General features: G+C 32.9%; 1 protein-coding gene across 2 annotated transcripts; it reads left to right on the forward strand.

Annotated features, from left to right (window-relative positions):
* The first annotated feature begins 5452 nt into the window (after positions 1 to 5452).
* LOC139523342 (uncharacterized) lies at positions 5453 to 20040 on the forward strand. Of its 2 annotated transcripts, none has more exons than XM_071317225.1 (8): positions 5453 to 6247; positions 12088 to 14175; positions 14983 to 15115; positions 16509 to 16639; positions 17038 to 17161; positions 18384 to 18555; positions 19038 to 19158; positions 19922 to 20040. In XM_071317225.1, exons 1-4 carry the CDS (start codon positions 5549 to 5551, stop codon positions 16529 to 16531), a joined length of 2943 nt encoding a protein of 980 aa, XP_071173326.1. In that variant the 5' UTR covers positions 5453 to 5548; the 3' UTR covers positions 16532 to 16639; positions 17038 to 17161; positions 18384 to 18555; positions 19038 to 19158; positions 19922 to 20040. The 2 variants fall into 2 exon arrangements, with proteins under 2 accessions (XP_071173326.1, XP_071173327.1); XM_071317226.1 differs by having other exon boundaries at positions 16512 to 16639; positions 17038 to 17157; positions 18458 to 18555.
* The last annotated feature ends 4105 nt before the right edge of the window (positions 20041 to 24145 follow it).

Consider the following 24145-nt stretch of genomic DNA (forward strand, 5'->3'; position numbering starts at 1 on the left):
CTTTGACCATTGAACCATGAAAATAAGGACAAGGTCAGATGACACCTGCCAGCTAGACATGTACACCTTACAACCATTCCATACACAAAATATAGTAGACCTATTGCATACAGTAGAAGAAAAACAGACCAAAACACACAAACTTAACTTGAACCATGAAAATGGGGTCAAGGTCAGATGACACCTGCCAGTTGGACATGTACACCTCACAGTCCTTCCATACACCGAATATACTAGACCTATTGCTTATAGTATCTGAGATAGTGACTTAACCACCAAAACTTAACCTTGTTCACTGATCCATGAAATGAGGTCGAGGTCAATTGAAAACTGTCTGACGGACATGAGGACCGTGCAAGGTACGCACATACCAAATATAGTTATCCTATTACTTATAATAAGAGAGAATTTAACATTACAAAGTAGTCACTGAACCATGAAAATGAGGTGAGGGTCGTTGGACATGTGACTGACGGAAACTTCGTAACATGAGGCATCCATATACAAAGTATGAAGCATCCAGGTCTTCCACCTTCTAAAATATGAAGCTTTTAAAAAGTTAGCTAACGCCGCCGCCGGATCACTATCCCTATGTCGAGCAGGCTCGACAAAAACCACGTACATATATATTATTACAAAAAGTATCTAGCTAGGCAAGGTATCAAAATATCAACAAAATAATGCAATTCAAATATTGAAAGTAATGTTATGGCAGTTCTGTGTTTGTCTGTGTTTTTATACGCACGTTAAAATTTTGACTGGACGTATAATGGTATACAAATGTCCGTCTGTCCGTTTGCTAATCTGTCTGTCCGGCGTAAACATGTCGCATCGTAACTTTAGAACGACTCATCAAAATTTCATGAAACTTATAATAACATAGTTGTTTCTTATGATTATCGAACGATCTGTATACTTTTTGATGACAATAAGATTAAAACTTTTTGAGTTACGGGACTTTGTAACTAAAACAAGGGTGTAATTTTTTCGCCCGCTTCATACAAAATGTACTTTGGTCAACGCTTTTACACCCCAATAAATTTACAAAAAGAGCATTCAATTCTTAAATAAAATTGAGAATGGAAATGGGGAATATGTCAAAGAGACAACCACCCAACCAAAGAGTATACAACATTTCTTTGTCAAAATGTTCAAACTTCTTGAGAAATATATATCAGCAAAAATCATGCATATCATAGTCATGATAATATAATGCATATATAACAGCGTTCGCAGCTACCTAGATACATGGGTCGTCTTATTGGCCATAATGCACGCGAATGCATTACAAGAATTGTATGCATGCTCCTTATTAACATAATATTACGGACGTACTTATACAGGCATTTACCTTTGAAAACTACCTCGTAGTTTATAACATACATAGACAATATATACTGTCATCTCGTGACTGTACATAATTCAACTAGAGGCTCTTAAGAGCCTGTGTCGCTCACCTGCATTTACTGATGCTTAGATAATCATGTAAAACAAGGTTAAAATCATAACTAATAGTATTAAATAACGATAACAAAAAACTGCAAAATTTCCGTAAAATTACAAACTCAGGGACAGAAACCTAACAACGTGTTGTCGGATTCGACTGAAAATGTCAGGGCAGATAAATCTAAATTCAATAAACATTTTTGCTACCTGTCAGATTTGCTCCAAACGCTTTAGTTCCATAGATATAAGCCAAAAACTGCATTTTATCCCTTTGTTCTATGCTTAGCCATGTCGGCCATGTTGGTTGGCAGGCGTGGTCATCGATCGGACACATGTTTTAAATTAGATACCCTAATGATGATTGTGGCCAAGTTTGGTTAAAATCGGGTCATTAGATTCAGAGAAGAAGATTTTTGTTAAAGTTAACAGACGACGACGAAGACGGACGACGGACGCCAAGTAATGAAAAAAAGCTTACTTAACCTTTCAAGTTAGGTGAGCTAAAAATGTACCTATTTATTAGCATATGCATGATAGCCATATTACACGGAGTCTAATGAACAGCTTCGTTATCATTGAATAGAATTAAGGAGTAGTTGATAACATAAATAAAATAATTTGAAGTAAAAGTTAAGTAATCAGAATATATTACTGTAACAAAATCGATTGATTGATTGTTGGTTGCTTTACGCCGGATTAGCACAAACAGGCTATATCGCGGCGAGAGCATATTTTTAAAATAAGACAAAAAGTCCTTCAATATACTAAAATTCTAGACTACAGCAAATTGATTATTTACAAATAAAAATCAACAGTAAGATAACGTGATAAAAATTAAAAACGACTTAAATATTATAACATTTTTATATTCTATAATAAATTCCAATTTCTTTTAAAAATGCAACAATATTTGTAAATGGAACATTATTAAATAAATCATACATATTATTGACATTGAAATGCTTCTTACGAATATCAGCAAAATCAATACAATTAATTAAAACATGTTTAATAGTATACATTTGTGTACTTGCAGTTGCAAGATACACATTGTGGTTCATCTTCATTTTTTAAAAGATATTCGTGTGTTATTCTAGTATGACCAATACGACATCTAGAAATAACACACTGATCTTTTCTGCACATAAAATTATTAAAAGATTTGCCTAAATTAGGTTTAATTTCATGTAATTTATTATCATCTTTTTTACTCCATTCATTTTTCAATATATTAAAAACATATTCTCTAATATTAGATTTAAAATCAGTATATGGTATATCACAGTTAGATAAAGGGACACCCAGGGCATTCTTTGCCTCAAGGTCTACAGCTGTGTTTCCAAGGATTCCAACATGACTCGGAACCCATACAAATATTATTTCTTTCAGAAGAATTTTTAAATTCCTCATTACATATACAATTTTGAGAATTGTTGGGTTTTTAATTTTAGTATTTTGTATAGCTTGTAAGCATGAAAGTGAATCAGAACATATAATAAATTTGGATTTATCTGAAGAAGCAATAAATTTCAAAGCCAAAATTATTGCTTCTGCTTCAGCAGTAAAGATGGATGCATCAGATGGCAAACGGAGAGTTGCGGCTCTGTCCCTGAAGACAGCAGCAGATGCAAATCTGTCACCATCTTTTGATCCATCAGTATAGACAGTTGAAAAATCTAGATAATCAGCTTTAATTTCAGCATAGTGTTGCTGAGTTAAAAGAGGATTTGTTTTATTTTTATTGTGTTCACGGAGATCAAATGTCATTTTTGGTTTGGGAAGTTCCCATGAAGGACATTTGCAAGTTTTAACTTGAGCAACAGATTTTAAATCAAAAGAAGCTAAATGTGGTTTTAAACGTATACCTAACGGAGGAATTTTATTTTCATGTTTTGCAAAAATATCTTCATAAATCGGATTAAAAACACAGCTGTAGGCAGGATTATCTGGATAGGCTTTTAGTTTGACAGCATATTGAAGTCCAAGCTTCAAACGTCTGTTAGAGAGTGAGTGCTCATCAGACTCTACATACAGACTCTCAACTGGTGAGGTTTTAAATGCGCCAAGACAGAGACGCAAACTCTGGTGATGCACAGTATCGAGAATCTGTATGTAGGACTTCCTTGCAGAGCCATACACTATAGAGCCGTAATCTAGTTTAGATCTAACTAGAGATCTATATAAATTAAGTAAAATGTTGCGATCAGCACCCCAGTCAGTACTGCCGACAACTTTTAAAATATCTAATGCTTTTAAACATCTCGATTTCAACATTTTGATATGGGGTAGAAAGGTTAACTTTTTATCGAAAATTAACCCAAGAAATTTGGTTTCATTAACCATTTTAATTGGGTTGCCGTACAAAGTTAGCTCTGGATCAAGATGCAATTTCCTTTTGTTACAAAAATGCATCCCGACCGTTTTTGACGTGGAAAATTTAAAACCATTTTCCGAGGCCCATTTTTCAATTCTTCTAAAATCGACGTTCCTCGCTTAAAGTTTTTATGATTTTGCTAATTTTCAGGTAGGCTTCAACAAGTGGATATATGAAACACCTTTTAGGAATTTATAAGTCAACTGCGATTGTCGATTCCCTGAAATGGAACTTGTTTCCCCTAAAATTGTGTGATGATGTTGTTTTAATCGTGACGATATATATATAAAAAGGAAGATGTGGTATGATTGCAAATGAAACAACTCCGCACAAGAGACCAACATGACATTACAACTATAGGTCATCGTACGATCTTCAACAATGAGGAAATCCCATACCGCATAGTCAGCTTTAAAAGGCCAAATAGTTAACACATAAACAAACGACAACCACTGCATTCCAGGCTCCGACAGGCACATACATACATAATGTGGCGGGATTAAACATGTTAGCGATATCCCAACGACCCTCCCCCTAACCTGGGACAGTGGTACAAATGTATAACAGTACAAAATAAGAACGAACTATACAAATCAGTTGAAAATGGCTTAACTCATCAAATGGACAAAAATACAAGTGGACGTGGCCGGGTACTTGTACATCCCAAAAAGAAATTGACAATAGGAACAGATTTGTTAGCATGTGTTTTGAGTGTAAATTTTATATATCTTGTAATGTACGAATGTAGTTTGCAATTATGTTTTTCAGTATTTCAAGCATTTGCATAGTTGTATATAATGCCATAATATATGTTAAAAGTGTCGGACTAACGGGGTGTCGGACTAATGGGGTGTCGGACTATTGGGGTGTCGGATCAATGGGGTGTCGGACTATTGGGGTGTCGGACCAATGGGGTGTCGGACTAACGGGGTGTCGGAATATCGGGGCGACCCCGTGAGATCGAGGGGAGCTATTTCAAATAACCTGATAGTGCCTTATTTATGTCACTTCAGTCTCTTACTATCATGCTGTTTTTGTTAAATATCACGACGCTTTTCGTTTAAAATACTTCAAAAAATCAGCTGTCATCCTCCTGCTCAAAGTGAAAGTAGAGAGTCAGCAGCAATGATTCGTCCGCCAAATATTAATATTATATATTTAGATGCATTTTAAAATTAAAACTACATAATATCTTGTTTTTATTATATAAATGACGGATATTCAAATTAAACGTAAAATCGGGTAGAATTAGTACTGCAATTCGAAACCAAAGAGTTGTTTTATGATTCGAAACAACTTCCGGTTTGATGTGAATGGGCTGATCTTTTGATCCAACAGATGAAAAGTTGCCGATTTGAAGAGTCCTTTCCATAAAAAGGTGAGAATGATGAGTATCCAAACATTAATACCAAAAACAAAGATTATTTAATAATTACTAATGTGATCGTAATTGTCCTTATATCGTAAATCGACACTCAAGTAAGTGATCCCATACCCCATCGCCATCACGGTGCTTGTAAACATTGGCAAAAAACATGAATAATTTTCTTTTTTTTTTCTGTTTTTAACCGAACTTATATTTAAGTATAACAAAGTAATATAATTTGAAGGTAAGTGAATAAATTTTAGTAAAAATTAAAACATACTGCTTGAGACATAAAAAATATGGAGGCTTGACATTGACATCAGTACTAGTTAAGTAGAGTCATAGCAAGCATTTTGATAATAATGGGTAGTAAAAGGAAAACGTCGAAAACATTTGGACTTGGCTCTGGACCAGCAAGGGGCAAAAGAACAAGTATAAGATGTGGAAGACCAACCGTTAATTTCATAATTAGGAGAAAAAGGATTAAGCGGAAGTCTCTGCCGCTGTCCCTTGTTTTAAAGAGAATCAAACAGACAACAATAAGTAAGAAAAAAAACACCAAAGAATGCCATAAATTTTTCACTTCCGAACTATTAGAAAATGGATTAAAACTGAAAATCAGAGAAAGAAAAATGCATAATTTAAGCCCACAAGGTTATAGATTTGTGAATTTGGACTCATTACAAGGACATGTCAGTGAAATAACTATGCACGTATGTCTGTGTCCTTCAGCAATAGAGCTAAGTTCTAAAAACCAATCACCAATAAAACTTGTAAGCGAGGAAAGGAAATTAGGACTTGCAACCGTTCTTTGTGCTCAGTGTGAAGGATGTCATAAACAATTTAAATTCTGCACTAGCCCATCATTGCCAGAAAGTAAAAGGTTTGATGTAAACGTGAGAGCTGTGTGGGGAAGTATTGCCACTGGAAATGGACCGTCTCACTTAAATGAAATCATGGGGACAATGAATTCACCAGGACTCTCGTCAACTTCATTTTCAGCAATTGAACAAGAAGTAGGGGAATGGTGGTTAGCAGCTCTCCAAGAAAATATGTTACAGGTAATTATAATTGATTAAAACATAAATGTAAAATGAATGCATGAACATCGAAAAAAACCACATCTATACTATTAAACGAGAAGACCTCATTTTTGGTGTCGCTTCTCCTCCTTCCACAATAAATTGATCATTGTGACTGTATGTCCTGTAGGTACATGTACCATGCATAGTTGCATTTGTCATCCATTCTTATGATTATTCAGTTTCGGTTATTTTGGGAGAAAAACGGAAAAAATAGAAGTCCTGATATGTGTCCGTCATCACCCCGGCTTTTATTCATAGACAACTTCCTCTTCCGTTTATATTTCCAGAAGTTTGGTAAATTTACATTACATACCCTATATTATCATGTTTTATTTAAGATTCATTGCCTGAATCGTTATATAAGAATGTTGTCCCAAGTGTAAGCAACGACCCAGGCCGTGTGAAAATAAACACAATCATTTTTGTCATTCACTTATCGTCACGTAAATAACGACACATGCATAGCCTATATTATCATGTTTTATTTTAATAAGATTCATGCAAGCCATTTTCACATTGACTGAATCGTTATATGTTGTCCCAAGTGTAAGCAACGACCCAGGCTGTGTGAAAATAAACACAATTATTTTTGTCATTCACTTATTGTCACGTAAATAACGACACAGACATAGCCTATATTATCATGATTTATTTAAGATTCATGCAAGCCATTTTCACATTGACTGAATCGTTATATGTTGTCCCAAGTGTAAGCAACGACCCAGGCCGTGTGAAAATAAACACAATCATTTTTGTCATTCACTTATCGTCACGTAAATAACGACACAGGCATAGCCTATATTATCATGATTTATTTAAGATTTAACGACACAGGCCCTATGAAAAGGAATAAAAAAAATCTACAGAATGCATGAATTATTTTGATTTTTAGGTAAACTTTATTTTATTTTATTAGTGGAATCTATTTCGATTGACTGTATCTGTATTGTCTATCTTCTGCCAATCTAGGCACACCTCCACAATAGGAGTAAAAAGTCAACTATACATAAAAAAGCAAAAACGATCACACTATTGAATTATATACAGTTTTATCACAATAGCCTATATTATCATGTTTTATTTAAGATTTAACGACACATTTTTACACAATGAAGTTCATGACAAAACTTAAGTGAAGAAAAATTCAAAACGTTATATTGATACCAGTTCATGTTTAAGATACTTTTGATACCTTTCCTTCTTTTACAAAAAATCATCCTACAACAGATTACATACTTTTAAGCAGGTTCTAAATTCGCATGTATGTTCTAGTAATATATAATAAATGTAAATGAGAAACCCATCCCCCCCCACACACACACACACGCTCAAAAAAAGAAAACTGAATAAATAAATAATATATGTTACTTTTCATAGGTTGTCATTATAACATGTCGTACATCATGTACATGTATCAATATTAAACATGATCTTAATTACTGCCTGTGCCAGTTAAGTCAAAAGATAACTTTTTTAAATAAACATCTTATCAAGAAATGACCAGATGCAAACCTTCATTGAATCTTGAACATTTTGTTATTTGGATGAGAAACACAAAGATTTAAAAAAAATATATAAATGCTAATATTGCAAACACTCAACAGATGCATGGGTTGGAAAGGGGGGAATTTTACTTAAATCTGTTCTTTTAATTATATGCATGTACATGTATGTCTGTAAATTTTGTACGGCTCCTAAACCAGTTGTCTATTCTAATGAACAAGCACTACAAACTGGTCAGAGTATGAAAAGACCGTATTTTGTACTCAACCAGTATTAAAGTCAGGCACATATTATACTTGACAAGACTTAACTGTACTTGACACTACTTAACTGTACTTGATTTTGGTCTCGACTTTACTAAAATAAGTCTGATTGAGTATTTGCTAATCTTGATATAGTATGAATATGGTCTCGACCTTTCTTGACTCAGTCTTGAGCTTTGAATTTAGTCTAGACTGGTCTGAATCAGCCCATTTAACTCAATTATATATTGTTCTTACAAAATTTTGTTCATTGCTGTCAAATTAATGGATAAAAAAACTATAATTTTCAATTCTGATTAAATTCATATCTATAGTCACCTTTAATTATTACTATTACTTTATCACATTAACTTTGATTTTTAGCTCACCTGGCCCAAAGGGCCATGTGAGCTTATGCCATCACTTGACGTCCGTCGTCGTAAACTATTTCAAGAATCTTAAAAATATAACATAGGGGGCAAATGTAGTTTTTGGTTTATGTCTCAAAAACTAAAGCATGAAGAGCAAATTTGTCATGGGTAAAAATTTTCAATAGGTCATGATCTATCAGCCCTGAAATTTTCTGACAAATCTAACAATCCATTGTTGGGTTGCTGCCACTAAATTTGTAATTTTAAGGAAATTTTTCAGTTTTTGGTTATTATCTTGAATATTATTGAATATAAAGATAAACTGTAAACAGCAGAAATGTTTGGCAAAGTAAGGTCTACAAATAATCAATATGATCAACATTTAAATGGCATTTTAAAGCAAAAATAATAATAATGAAAGGTTTAAGCAAAACGTTTCAGGTGAGCGAATCAGGCTCTTGAGAGCCTCTTGTTATAAATGTTTGTAGCTATCTCAACTATATATTGGCCTTACAGAATGCCACATTGTTTGGTAGTTTGTTGTATTGCTGTCAAATAAAAGGATTAAATTAATACACGTAGTTAAAACAAAACTAGAATTTTCAGTTTGGGCTTAATTCAGATAGTCACTTTTAAATTTTTTTATAACTTTTCCAAATTAACTTGGTTTTACATAAAACTATACAGCTATCTCAATTATATATTATTCTTACAGAACGCCACGTTTTTTCATAGTTTGGTGTTTTGCTGTCCAATATCAGGACTTTTAATCAGTCAGGGATATAACTCTATAGGGTTATTACAAGAAAATAACATACATTTGTTATTGTGGACTAAAAATTCAAAGAACTGTGATAACATACGTATGTTACATGTTTCAAAGGGACAATATACATCATTAGTTTAGTTAAAATGTATACAAGTTCTATTGATATTACTATTGTCTTTATGTATACTTAACTATTGAAAGATGTAACAGTTTATATTATTCCAATTTTGAATAGTACACCTATATGTTATTACAGAAAAAATATGCCTGTAATAACTAAAGGGTGTTATCACAGCTTCTCTATATCACTCCAAAGCATTTGCTCAGACATAAATCATGCTTAATTACAATGTATTTTAATTTATTGTAAGAAATAATGACCAGAGCATGTAATGAGGTTCTGCGCAAGTTTTTCAGTAAGTCCCAAGTGTCTTATATAATAAGTTACATTCCTTTAATAACTAAGTCTTGTTATCACAGCTAAGTTAATTCCTTAATAGCCTTGTCTCATTGATTTACAATGGTTAATCAAAAATGTATTAATTCAATTTAAAAATTAATCATCAAAGCTATGCATTTAGTTTCTGCGCAAAGTCTCAAGAGTTCCCTAGAGTCCACTATAGATTAAATAATTTTACAAATAACAAACATATGTTATTACAGATTTAGAAAATTTAAGGAAAAGTATCTGTAATAACACACGCAAGTTATTTTCTGTAATAACCCTATAGAGTTATATCTCTGACTGTTAATTAATAATGTAAAAAGAGCTAAAATGTTCTGTTCAGACTAAATTTAGATAGTCACCTTTAATTTTTTTTATAACTTTTTCAAATTACCTTGAAGTTACATAAAACTATGCAGATACCTCAATTATATATTGATCTTACAGAATGCCACATTGTTTGTTTTTTTTGTGTATTGCTGTCAAATTCAAGGAATAAATTAATAGATAAAAAAAGATAGAATTTTCATTTTTGATTAAATTCAGATAGTCACCTTTAGTTTTTTTAATAACTTTTCCAAGTTAACTTGGATTTACATAAAACTATACTGCCATCTCAATTATATATTAATCTTACAGAACGCCTTGTTTTTTCATAGTTTGGTGTTTTACTGTCCAATTTAAGGACTTTTAATTAATAGGTAAAAAAGAGCTATAATTTTCTGTTCGCACCAAATTTAGATAGTCACCTTTAATTATTTTTATAAGTTTTCAAAATTAACTTGGATTTACATAAAACTATTCAGCTATTTCAATTATATATTAATCCTACAGAAAGCCACATTGTTTGGTAGTTTGGTGTATTTCTATCAAATTTTTTCCAATGTCAATATATCAATTATTATAAATAATAGGATAACTTAATAAGGTAGAAGACCTGGATACTTTATACTTTTATATAGATGCCTTATGTTACAAACTGTCCGTCTGTCATATGACCATTGGCCTTGACCTCATTATTATGGTTCAGTGACTACTTGAAAAAAAGTTCAAATTTTTTGCAATGTTAATTTCTCTCTTATTATAAGTAATATGATAACTATATTTAGTATGTGTGTACCTTGCAAGGTCCCCATGTCTGTCAGTCAGTTTTCACATGACCTCAACCTCATTTCATGGATCAGTGAACAAGGTTAAGTTTACAGGGTTAAGTCTATATATCTCAGAAATTATAAGCAATAGGTCTTCTGTATTTGGTGTGTGGAATGATTGTAAGGTGTACATGTCCAACTGGCAGTTGTCATCTGACCTTGACCTCATGTTCATGGTTCAGTGGTCAAAGTTAAATTTTTGTGTTTAGGTCTATTCAAAGATACTATTAGCATTCATTCAATTAATAAATATATTTGGTTCAGTGGTCAAAGTTAAATTTTGCAATTTTGTCTATTTCTCAGATACTATAAGCATCAAGTTGATTATATTTGGTGTATAGAATGTTTGTAAGTTGTACAAGTCTGTCTTGTAATAATCATCTGACCTTGACCTCATTTTCATGGTTCATTGGTCTATGTTAAATCATCAATGATTTGGTCTTTTTTCAAATACTATAGGGATAGTAGAATATATTTTGATGTATGAAATAATTGTATGGTGTGTATGCATGGCTGTTTAGTATAGGTGTTAGCTGATCTTGACCTAATTTTCATGGTTCATTGGTCAAGGCTATTTTTTTTCATTAGGTTAATTCGGAGATACTTTTAGCAATAGGTAAACTAGATTGTTGTATGGAATGAGTGTATGAACTACATTTATGTCTGAAAAGGTTTATCTCACCTTCATCTCAAGTACAGTTAATTTAATGTAATGCTTGTTGTATACAATGCTTTTTTACACTTTCAACACAAATTATATTATGAACACTAGAACAGGCAAGACATTTCAGTGTGTCCACTCTTGTTTAATTATGTTTGCTTACATTAGAAAATCTTTTCCTTTCAAACTGCTACATCAATTTCAGCTAAACTTACGATGAAAGAGTTTTAGAGTTACTCAGTATCTAAGTATCAATTTGGTATTCTATTACAGTGTAGGTCAAGAAACATTTCAGCTTATTCACTCTATGTACTATACAAAATATATACTATAACCCCCACCACCACCACCACATTTTCAAAGTTAAATGGACAATCCATTAAATAAAGCAAGAGACAATCCATATTATTTGTATGGAGTTAATTAAAACATGGGAAATATTTCAGGTTATTCACCTTCTGTACTATACAAAATAATTTTTAATGTACCTAACAAAACTGTCACACAAACTTGAAAAATTGCATTAAAAAAAAAATCTGTCTGAAAAAACAAACAAATCCCACCAAACTTTAAACTTTTAATTAGGTTTAGCCTTCATGGCATTAATTAATGATATTTTAGGAAACTCAAGTGGGACTAGTTATATTTATATGTCTCATATGTTTATTTAACAGGTTGGAGCAGAGGAAAGAAGGATTGCCATGGAGAATGGATTTTTTCATCAGGGTATCCCAGCAATAACCGTAATTACTGATGGAGGATGGTCGAAACGAACCCACAAACATTCCTATAATGCCCTGGGAGGAGTGGCAATCATAATAGGGCAAGCAACAAAAAAACTTTTGCATATAGGAGTACGAAACAAGTATTGCTACGTATGTAGCACTGCAGAGAAAGTCAATACAATCCCAACAGAACATACATGTTTTAAGAACTGGTCAGAAGATAGTCAGTCTATGGAAGCTGATATTGTGCTTGAAGGGTTCAAACAAGCAGAATCCAAACATGGCCTACGCTATATCCGTGTTGTAGGAGATGGTGACAGTTCAGTTTATGCTAGGATACGAGAGGAAGTGCCTGGTTGGGGTAGATATGTGGAAAAGGAAGAATGTGCTAACCATACTTGCAAATGTTTTAGGTCAAACCTTGAAAAACTTGTTTCCGAAAATCATCTATATAAAGGTAGAAACCATTTAACAAAAACAACTCGTGTACGGTTAGTATCTGCTTTGCGTAGTGCCATCAGAATGCGTTCTAAAGATGTAGAAACAAATCACCTCACTAAACCTGAAGCTATTTCTCAGCTTCGTCATGACATAAAAAACTCTGTTTTTCATGTTTTTGGTTTACATTCCAACTGCAGTAACTTTTGCAAGGCAAGGGACAATGTCAATCCAATCATTCATGACCATCATGTCATACCACCAGACCAACCAGTGGAAGAGACATTAGATATATTTGAAGAACAGGAAAAACTTTGGTCTGAAGGCTCATCATTAGCTGCACAGGAGGAAGCAAGAGGAGAATCATCTATAGAGTACAGTAATGTTGAACAGTATATAATTCAAGACGTGACATCAATTTTGAATAGAATTGCTGAAAAAGCTCACCGTCTCATTTCTAATACAACAACAAATTTAGCTGAAAATTGGATGAGAATAAGGACAAAATTTGATGGCGGAAAAATCTACAACCTCTGTAATAGAGGATCTTGGCATGGACGATGTTTTGGAGGAGGGCTAAGAATGAATTTTGGACCAAAGTGGTCACCTATTGTTTGGGAACAGGCAACAACAACAAAAGCAGGTAAATTCTTTGATGAATACTACGCTAGACATGAAAAAAATCTTATCAGTAGCAGAAAATACAAATTGAAACCAGACACTCAGCAATTGAGATGGAAGAGAAAAATGAAAGTTTGCAAACAAAGCAACTCCAAAAAAGCTAGACAGTCTTATGGCACTGAGGCAATGGATTACACCCCTGACATATCTCCATCTGATTTATCAAATATAAAGGACAAATATATTCAGACTCATATTAACATTGGTATACCTCAAATGAATGCAATAACAAATTCCACTTCACAGCAATCTTTGTCTGGTCTTTGGCACACGGAAAGAAGAAAACGTTTAACAGCTTCAAATTTTGGACCAATCATTCGCCGTAACCCTTCATTGAAAGTATTAAATTTAGTCAAAAATCTTCTGTACTCCACCTTCAAGGGAAATAGACACACCAGAAATGGACTTCTGCAAGAAAGAACATCTATAGAGGAGTATACGCTCAAAAAGGCAGAACAACATGAGAATGTAACTGTTAAATCTACTGGTTTGCTAATTGCTCATGAACACCCATTTTTGGCTGCTAGTGCAGATGGTATAGTTTCAACTGCGTCTGGTGATGGTCTTTTGGAGATAAAAAATCTTCTGCACAACAAACCTGTCAATCTCTACCAAGCAAGTGAAAAATCATCATTCTGTCTGGAAACTGTCAGTGGTCATTTAAATTTGAAAAGTACCCACAACTACTTTTATCAGTGCCATGGTTTAATGAACATTTGCAATTATCCTTGGATAGATTTCGTTGTGAGGACTCTTAATCCACACCAGTTGTTTATCCAAAGAATATTTAGGGACAATACCTTGTGGGAAAACATCATGCTGCCAAAACTAAAAGCATTTTACTTCAATGCTATTCTTCCGGAATTGTGTTCACCACGTAATGGCAAAAGTCCTGGAATAAGGGAACCAGGAATCTGGGTGAGTATTTATGAAAAAAAAGTGGAATGTCTCAAGCAGTATAAAAATGTTTAAATGAATCGTGGTTTGTAAATTACATGTATGGACATGGAACAAAGGATCATATATGTGTATTTTAATACTACTTGTACATATATATTAAAGTGTGTGCAGCAGTGTGCTTCCTTGTATGTATTTACCAATGCACTACTATGGTAGAAAGTGGAGTATTCATGGGGGGTGTAGAGGGTGTATGCCCCCCCCCCCCCACCCCCTTTTTGAAATTCAAGGGTCCAACCCTGGTAGACACACATCTATATGAATTATGATGTTAAGAGTTAAAAGGGATCTTTTTTATGTTTATTTTGTTACAGATCAACAGACCTGTTATTTTAGAGTTTGAGAAACTAATTTTTGATTTAAATTTTATTGCTGACTTGAAAATTACTCATTGAACATTTCATTTAAAAATTAATAGAAATTTGCAACTCAGTGCCAGATCTGGTAAGGGGATTCAATTGAATGGGATTTTGAATCATCATTTTATTTTTGAAATTTGTTCTTTTTCAACCTAAAAATTTGACAAAGAATGGTAAATAATGTTTTAAGGACAAAACCACACTTTTTCTGAGAAACCAACAAATAACAAAAAGGTGTCTTAACGATTAATGCAAAGTGTGAAAATATATTATACCCATACAATGTTCCTAGGTTATAAAACGATTTGTGCATAATCTGTTTTCTTTTAGTATATTTTAGATATTTATGATTTGAAAGATATATATTGGACCATACAATAAAATTGATGTGTTAATTTTTCTGTTACAGTACATTACACCCACCCAACCTGGCAAAAAACAACGACTGGTAGAAAGAAAAAGAATACAGCAAAACAGAACAATGACTTTGTCTCAGAAGCAAACATTGAACCATCAGCAGACCAAACACCCTGTACTAGAAGGTAAACATTGCTGTTAAAATCATATGAATCAATTTCTAACAGATATTTTTAATCCCTTGAAATTTTGCATTTGTTCAATGTGATGATCTGCTGACTGAATAATAAGTGTATTTTTTTTTTAAAAGAAAATTTGGTGTAATTGACAATGAGACAACTCTTCACAAGAGACCAAATGACACAGAAATTAACAAGTATAGGTCACCGTACGGCCTTCAACAATGAGCCAATCCCATACCGCATAGTCAGCTATAAAAGGCCGCGAAATGACAAATGTAAAACTATTCAAACGAGAAAAGTAACGGCCTTATTAATGTACAAATAAATGAACGAAAAACAAATATGTAACACAGCAACAAATGACAACCACTGAATTACAGGCTCATGACTTGGGACAGGCACAAACATAATTAATGTGGCAGGGTTAAACATGTTAGCGGGATCCCAACACTCCCCCTACCCTGGGACAGTGGTGTAACAGTACAACATAGGAACGAACTATAAAAATCAGTTGAAAAAGGCTTAACTCATCAGATCGATACAAATAAAAATACATGTTACAAAAACAGAGGGGCTCAGCACTTTTAAATCCTAACCACAAAAAGACTATCAGTACAGATCTGAGAGTACTCGCAGTTACTGACACCTAGTTCAAAGCCAATAACAACTAATAAAATAAAATCATGCATCTAAGACTAAATTATCAATCATTACACATCCAACATCCAATGGATTTAGAATAAAGACGTCATCAACAGTCAGAGATTGTAGATCCATGAATGTGCACATGTATATTTATATAACAATGATATTTAGTTTGCTTTTAGTTTACTGATAACAAAATCAATATTAATACCAATAAAAACAATATTCAAAGATCTAATTACAGTGTTGAATTGGTAGAATAAGTTTATTAAAAGGACCGATAAGCTTACCAGGATCGTTTGTAAATTTCCGAGTACAGTAAACAACATCTCCGTAAAAATGAGGATGTGCTATACCGTTTAAAATAAGTTTTCTACAGGTACAACCAAACTTCTTAGCTCTTAAATGGTTTATTTTGATGTCACGACCACATATTTGGATATGACATATTGATACTGATGTCTGTATGTTCATATGTCCATCATACTTTGTAAGAATGATATAGATAACAACAATTTCACATGACCAAATTTTCAGTCTAACATACCATAAGAATCACTGGCAATATAAAAAGAAGGAAATGTGTTGACAGTGCAAACTAAGCTAAGAAAAAGAATCCGAACAATTTTCAAACATGTATCTGAACAAACTGATATTGTTGTATAACATTTATTTTTAAAAGAAGTGATAGTCAATAGGAAATGTAGCATCTTATGGATACTAATTATCGATACATGTATTTATATTTCAGTAGAAGAGGTAGGCCAAGATTAGTGAAATTCCTAGACAAAAGAATAGAACACAGATGGATTGTAGACAATACATCTGAATGGTATAAAGGGACAGTGCTGAGTGTAAAATCAGGAAAGGATGGTGTGAAAGGTACTTGTTTAAATGTTATGAATTTCTATGTATGTAAATAAAGTACTTTTGCTTGCAAACATCAGTCTTCAAAATAGCCTAATATACAGCTTGAGATCACATAAAAACTATTTCAGACACAAAAACGACAGCAAGGACAAGTAAACATTTATATTAATTGTTATGCCCAAAATGGCAAAATCAAATATTTCTGTACATGCTCTTTTTAAAAGTAGATGGAATATGGGCTATACAGGGTATAAAAGACAGTCAATATCTTATTAAATAAATGAAAGACCAAATTGAATGAACAATCAATTTGCTTATAACATATAATTGCACTATGAATCTGTATTTATATCTTTACTTGGGCACATCTTTGTTGTTATGTTTTGTTCAATTTGATGTATCTCTTTAAGGTGCAATTTATGAAGTCCTATATGACAGTGATGACAACCCATATGAAATAAATCATCTGGTTGAAGATTACCGATCTGAATCTGTACGGTTCATTGATGTATAGTGCAATTTTAAATCAGGTCAGTATTGTAGTTTTAGCTAAAATTTAATATTAGAAAAAATGTCACCTGATGCAAGGTTAAAAGATTAATGGCATGCTATATCTCTGACAAGTATATTAATCTTTTTACTTAAAAAGGAATTATACCCCCACATGTGGGTTGTATATTGGAATAGCCTTGTCCATCCGTTATTCTGTCATTCCGTCATCTAAATTCGATCCCAGTTATACAGTTGAAAAAATGACAGGTGTTGACATAACATAATTTTTGAGACAGAGCAGTTATTCCCAATGAGATTTCCTTATCTTTACATGCATGTGTTATGACTTTTTCCTTTGGGAATGCAGAACAAATATAACAGCAACATTGTCTATCACATTTCAACCAAACAATCATTTTTTTCCTAACGCATACATCTTGATGTAAAATTGACAAATATAATCAAACATGTGTGGTATGTTCAAGATAATGAATTCTCAAGACCCTTGGGGAAAATATTATTGTTCTTCAATTTGGCTAAAACCTTGTTATAGAACAATAAAAAAATGCCATTGGTTGTTGAGATTTCCTGATCTTACACTATCATTGTTGTAAGATTCCTATAATCCTACTAATAACATATCACAATGAAAAAAAGTTAATTTGAGGCCAGTTTGATTAACTTTTAAGTTCTAAAACTCTTCACTTTTCATAATATCAAAAGTATCTTATACTTTTATCAATATTTATAAGTTACATTGAAATGCATCACAATTTATAATTCAGCTCAGATATAAAACATGATGTGTTTTACACCTATGCTTGTCCTCACCAAAACAATAGAAGAAAGATGTAAAGTTTGATAAGCACAATGACTCTATCCTTATGTAAGGTTTCAGAAAAGCAAGTCAACACTTTTATGGGTTTTTGTCCCTGAAAACACTTTTTAGTTTTTGGCAATTATATGAAAAATTTATATTTTTATAAATATGAGTTGCAGAAATTATCAGAGGACAAATTAATTTTCTTGATTCACCATTAATTCCAATAAGTCATGGTTTCCATGTCAGATATTTATGTTCCTAGGAGCCTCTAGTTAACGATATAACAAAGTGCTGAGGCTCGTTTTGTTTAAGGAGTAAGATTTCTTTTTGTTTTATCTATCAATGATGGTTGCAAATTGTATAACATGAAATCATAATTCCACATTTGATTTTAATAAAATCATGTCTGAAAGATGCAAATTCTCCTTCTGTATAATAAAGAATTACAAGATTTCTTGACTACTTTTAAATTTTTATTTATATTTGTAGAAAATTATGTGTTTGTACTATTTCAGCTTGTCAAGAGTTGCATGCTGATGCTTCCACTGCTTCACTCTGCAAATCCCAACTTGGGTTATACTTCCAGGGTAAAGTTTGGAGAACCTTTTTGAGGGTAATTATTTTTGTGTGTATCAAACTTCATATTTAAATTTATTACACCAATGCTTCTGGTTTATTCTATGAAATATTTTTATAAAGATTTGAACAATGTTTTCTTATGTCACTGATCATGACCTTCTTGCCAGCATGTTAAGCTTTATCACATAAGCAAACATCAATACAAACATATAATTGTAAACTGAAACATAGTTTGCAAAAATGCAGAAAAGAGTGGAGATAAATTTGCAGTTTTAAATCTTTAGAGGTGGTGTAAAAACATTTGACGCCAATAGTAGTTGCCAGCTAATATGTGATACAATTTGGGAAAAAAAATGTTATAAATGGTATTGACATTGGTGCTAATGTAAGCTGACTGTTCCCACATTACGTGAAATGCTTCTTATCATCTGTATGAATGAAATTATAGCAAACAAACAATTTGCAATGATAGTAAAATGTTTGGTTGTTGAAAATTATGTGTTTGTATCATTTTAGTTTATCAAGAGTTGCATGTTGATACTTTCACTGCTACACGCCGCAAATACAAGTAGTTAAATTATACTACCTTGATAAAGTTTGGAGAACCTAAACAAAGTTTACAGAAGGAATATTGATGGTAATTATTTTTAGTTCATTCTCTAAGAATTTATTAAAATAAGAGTCTTTGAGACTTTTAGGATTGTTTTAATATGCTTTTTTTTTTAAATGAACAAAGTCCCAATAACATTATAAATTATGAGAAATGTTTTATATAATACATAGTTTATATCAAAAGTTACAAAAAATACATATTTTTTTAGACTTCCATGGTCTAAAACTTTCAACAAGAATGCAAAAATGGCATATTTGGTAAATAAATGATCTTATAATCAAATAATAATAAATTGTAAGAGATCTAGAAGGATATCACCAACTAAATGCATCACAGAAAGAAGTTGAATGATTGAACATGATTTTTTTGTGCACAAAAGTAACATTTTAGAAAATATAATTTTTTGAGACTTTCAGGAAATTATAAATATTTGGCATTAAATTTCCTAAACTTTGGTGTGCATTAGAAAGACAACTTGAACTGTTCATCACAAAATTAGGTCAAAATATTGCAACTTTAAAAGTCAGACGAATCACTACTATAATTAAACTGAATTTGATATAATTGATAATGTTTACTATTGGCCTCCATACTTTAACTTTCACTTTCACTTTGGCTTTCACTTTCACTTTCACAATGTAAGTAGTCCCAATAAAATGGCATCCAAATTTTTATAAATTTATTTTACTTTACTTTTAAAATCTTGCAATTGACAGTGTTTAAATGCAAATTTATATATGGTTGTCATACATATTAATATATAATTCTGAATTTTATGTCATTTTAGGTCAGTTATGGACTTAAAAAAATTCTACACTTTTTGAAAGAATTGGAACTTCAGAGACTGGACATTTTTTCCTGGAGATATTCAGAACTTTAAAACATTCATTAAAAGATACTATGCAATGTTCTGATTCTATTGATATGTAATTTGCCACAGTTTCATCCTTATATTCGTGTGAATAATGTCAAACAAATACAAGCTAATTTGACTTAGACGGAACCTTAAGGTTCAAAGGGTCCAAAATTAAACTTATTTTGATTTTAATAATATTTAAATTCTTGGTGTTCTTTAATCATGTTAATATGCTGGATCTGAATATTTACTTAGATTTTTAGTATGGGCCCAAATTTCAAGTTGGTCCAAATTGGGGTCCAATATTTTACTTTGTTTGATTGAAAAAAAATTGAATATATATATATGGGGTTCTTTGATATGCTGAATCTAACCATTCATTTAGATTTTTGATATTTTGGCTCGTTAACAAATTGGTCCACATTGAGATCTAAAGGGTCCAAAATTGAACTTTATTTGATTTCATCAAATAATGAATTATTTGGGTTCTTTGATCATGTTGATATGCTGCATCTAACCATGTATTAAGATTTTGAATATGGGACCATTTTAGAGGTTAATTGTCAATTTAAAATTTTTAAGTACTTGGACCACATTCATTCAATGTCAGAAACCTATGCTGCATCAACTATTGAATCACAATCCAAATTTACAATTCAGAGTTGTATCCATAAAATTGAGAATGGAAATGGGGAATTTGTCAAAGAGACAACAACCCGACCAAATAAAAAAACAACAGCAGAAGGTCACCAACAGGTCTTCAATGTAGCGAGAAATTCCCGCACCCGGAAGCGTCCTTCAGCTGGCCCCTAAACAAATATATACTAGTTCAGTGATAATGAACGCCATACTAATTTCCAAAGTGTACACAAGAAACTAAAATTAAAATAAAACAAGACTTACAAAGGCCAGAGGCTCCTGACTTGGGACAGGCGCAAAATGCGGCGGGGTTAAACATGTTTGTGAGATCTCAACCTCCCCCTATACCTCTAACCAATGTAGAAAAGTTTGAATTGAATGTTGTGTCCATACTTGCTCCAACTGTTCAGGGTTTAAAGTGTACGTTTGTATCAAGCTGAGCCATGCATAGCATTCTTATTGGTTATTTATATATTAATTTGAAATTTTGATGAGTTAGACACATACAGATTATACTGTAAACAATATTTCAGAGTTTAACGTAGTCAAGCAAAACAAATCATAGAAGAACAGTTGAATCATTTTTAGCTCACCTGGCCCAAAGGGCCAAGTGAGCTTTTCTCAGCACTTGGCGTCCGGCGTCCGGCGTCCGTTGTCTGTCGTCCGTCGTCGTCTGGCGTCGTTAACTTTTACAAAAATCTTCTCCTCTGAAACTACTGGGCCAAATTTAACCAAACTTGGCCACAATCATCATTGGGGTATCTAGTTTAAAAAATGTGTCCGGTGACCCGGTCAACCAACCAAGATGGCCGCCATGGCCAAAAATAGAACATAGGGGTAAAATGCAGTTTTTGGCTTATAACTCAAAAACCAAAGCATTTAGAGCAAATCTGACATGGGGTAAAATTGTTCATCAGGTCAAGATCTATCTGCCCTGAAATTTTCAGATGAATCGGACAACCCGTTGTTGGGTTGCTGCCCCTGAATTGGTAATTTTAAGGAAATTTTACTGTTTTTGGTTATTATCTTGAATATTATTATAGATAGAGATAAACTGTAAACAGCAATAATGTTCAGCAAAGTAAGATTTACAAATAAGTCAACCTGACCCAAATGGTCAGTTGACCCCTTTAGGAGTTATTGCCCTTTATAGTCAATTTTTAACCATTTTTCGTAAATCTTAGTTATCTTTTAGAAAAATCTTCTCCTCTGAAACTACTGGGCCAAATTAAACCAAACTTGGCCACAATCATCATTGGGGTATCTAGTTTAAAAAATGTGTCCGGTGACCCGGCCAACTAACCAAGATGGCCACCACGGCTAAAAATAGAACATAGGGGTAAAATGCAGTTTTTGGCTTATAACTCAAAAACTAAAGCATTTAGAGCAAATCTGACATGGGGGTAAAATTGTTTATAGGGTCAAGATCTATCTGCCCTGAAATTTTCAGATGAATCGGACAACCTGATGTTGGGTTGCTGCCCCTGAATTGGTAATTTTAAGGAAATTTTGCTGTTCTTGGTTATTATCTTGAACATTATTATAGATAGAGATAAACTGTAAACAGCAATAATGTTCAGCAAAGTAAGATTTACAAATAAGTCAACCTGACCCAAATGGTCAGTTGACCCCTTTAGGAGTTATTGCCCTTTATAGTCAATTTTTAACCATTTTTCGTAAATCTTAGTTATCTTTTAGAAAAATCTTCTCCTCTGAAACTACTGGGCCAAATTAAACCAAACTTGGCCACAATCATCGTTGGGGTATCTAGTTTAAAAAATGTGTCCGGTGACCCGGCCAACTAACCAAGATGGCCACCACGGCTAAAAATAGAACATAGGGGTAAAATGCAGTTTTTGGCTTATAACTCAAAAACTAAAGAATTTAGAGCAAATCTGACATGGGGGTAAAATTGTTTATAGGGTCAAGATCTATCTGCCCTGAAATTTTCAGATGAATCGGACAACCTGATGTTGGGTTGCTGCCCCTGAATTGGTAATTTTAAGGAAATTTTGCTGTTCTTGGTTATTATCTTGAACATTATTATAGATAGAGATAAACTGTAAACAGCAATAATGTTCAGCAAAGTAAGATTTACAAATAAGTCAACCTGACCCAAATGGTCAGTTGACCCCTTTAGGAGTTATTGCCCTTTATAGTCAATTTTTAACCATTTTTCGTAAATCTTAGTTATCTTTTAGAAAAATCTTCTCCTCTGAAACTACTGGGCCAAATTAAACCAAACTTGGCCACAATCATCGTTGGGGTATCTAGTTTAAAAAATGTGTCCGGTGACCCGGCCAACTAACCAAGATGGCCACCACGGCTAAAAATAGAACATAGGGGTAAAATGCAGTTTTTGGCTTATAACTCAAAAACTAAAGAATTTAGAGCAAATCTGACATGGGGGTAAAATTGTTTATAGGGTCAAGATCTATCTGCCCTGAAATTTTCAGATGAATCGGACAACCTGATGTTGGGTTGCTGCCCCTGAATTGGTAATTTTAAGGAAATTTTGCTGTTCTTGGTTATTATCTTGAACATTATTATAGATAGAGATAAACTGTAAACAGCAATAATGTTCAGCAAAGTAAGATTTACAAATAAGTCAACCTGACCCAAATGGTCAGTTGACCCCTTTAGGAGTTATTGCCCTTTATAGTCAATTTTTAACCATTTTTCGTAAATCTTAGTTATCTTTTAGAAAAATCTTCTCCTCTGAAACTACTGGGCCAAATTAAACCAAACTTGGCCACAATCATCGTTGGGGTATCTAGTTTAAAAAATGTGTCCGGTGACCCGGCCAACTAACCAAGATGGCCACCACGGCTAAAAATAGAACGTAGGGGTAAAATGCAGTTTTTGGCTTATAACTGAAAAACTAAAGCATTTAGAGCAAATCTGACATGGGGGTAAAATTGTTTATAGGGTCAAGATCTATCTGCCCTGAAATTTTCAGATGAATCGGACAACCTGATGTTGGGTTGCTGCCCCTGAATTGGTAATTTTAAGGAAATTTTGCTGTTCTTGGTTATTATCTTGAACATTATTATAGATAGAGATAAACTGTAAACAGCAATAATGTTAAGCAAAGTAAGATAAACAAATAAGTCTACATGACCGAAATGGTCAGTTGACCCCTTTAGGAGTTATTGCCCTTTATAGTCAATTTTTAACAATTTTCATAAAATTTGTTTAAATTTTTACTAACATTTTTCACTGAAACTACTGGGCCAAGATCATTATAGATAGATAATTGTAAGCAGCAAGAATGTTCAGTAAAGTAAGATCTATAAACGCATCACCATCACCAAAACACAATTTTGTCATGAATCCATCTGTGTGTCCTTCGTTTATGATATGCACATAGACCAAGGTGAGCGACACAGGCTCTTTAGAGCCTCTAGTTTTGTTGTCCAATGAAAAATTAGTACGAACACCAAGAAAAAGTATGGGAATGTTTGTTTTTTAAACTATTGACCAGGGTGAAAGTCTTTGAAAGTCATGACTGACCAA

The sequence above is a fragment of the Mytilus edulis genome, chromosome 5, assembly GCF_963676685.1.
Source record: "Mytilus edulis chromosome 5, xbMytEdul2.2, whole genome shotgun sequence".
In the NCBI taxonomy this organism is placed as follows: Eukaryota; Metazoa; Mollusca; class Bivalvia; order Mytilida; family Mytilidae; genus Mytilus; species Mytilus edulis.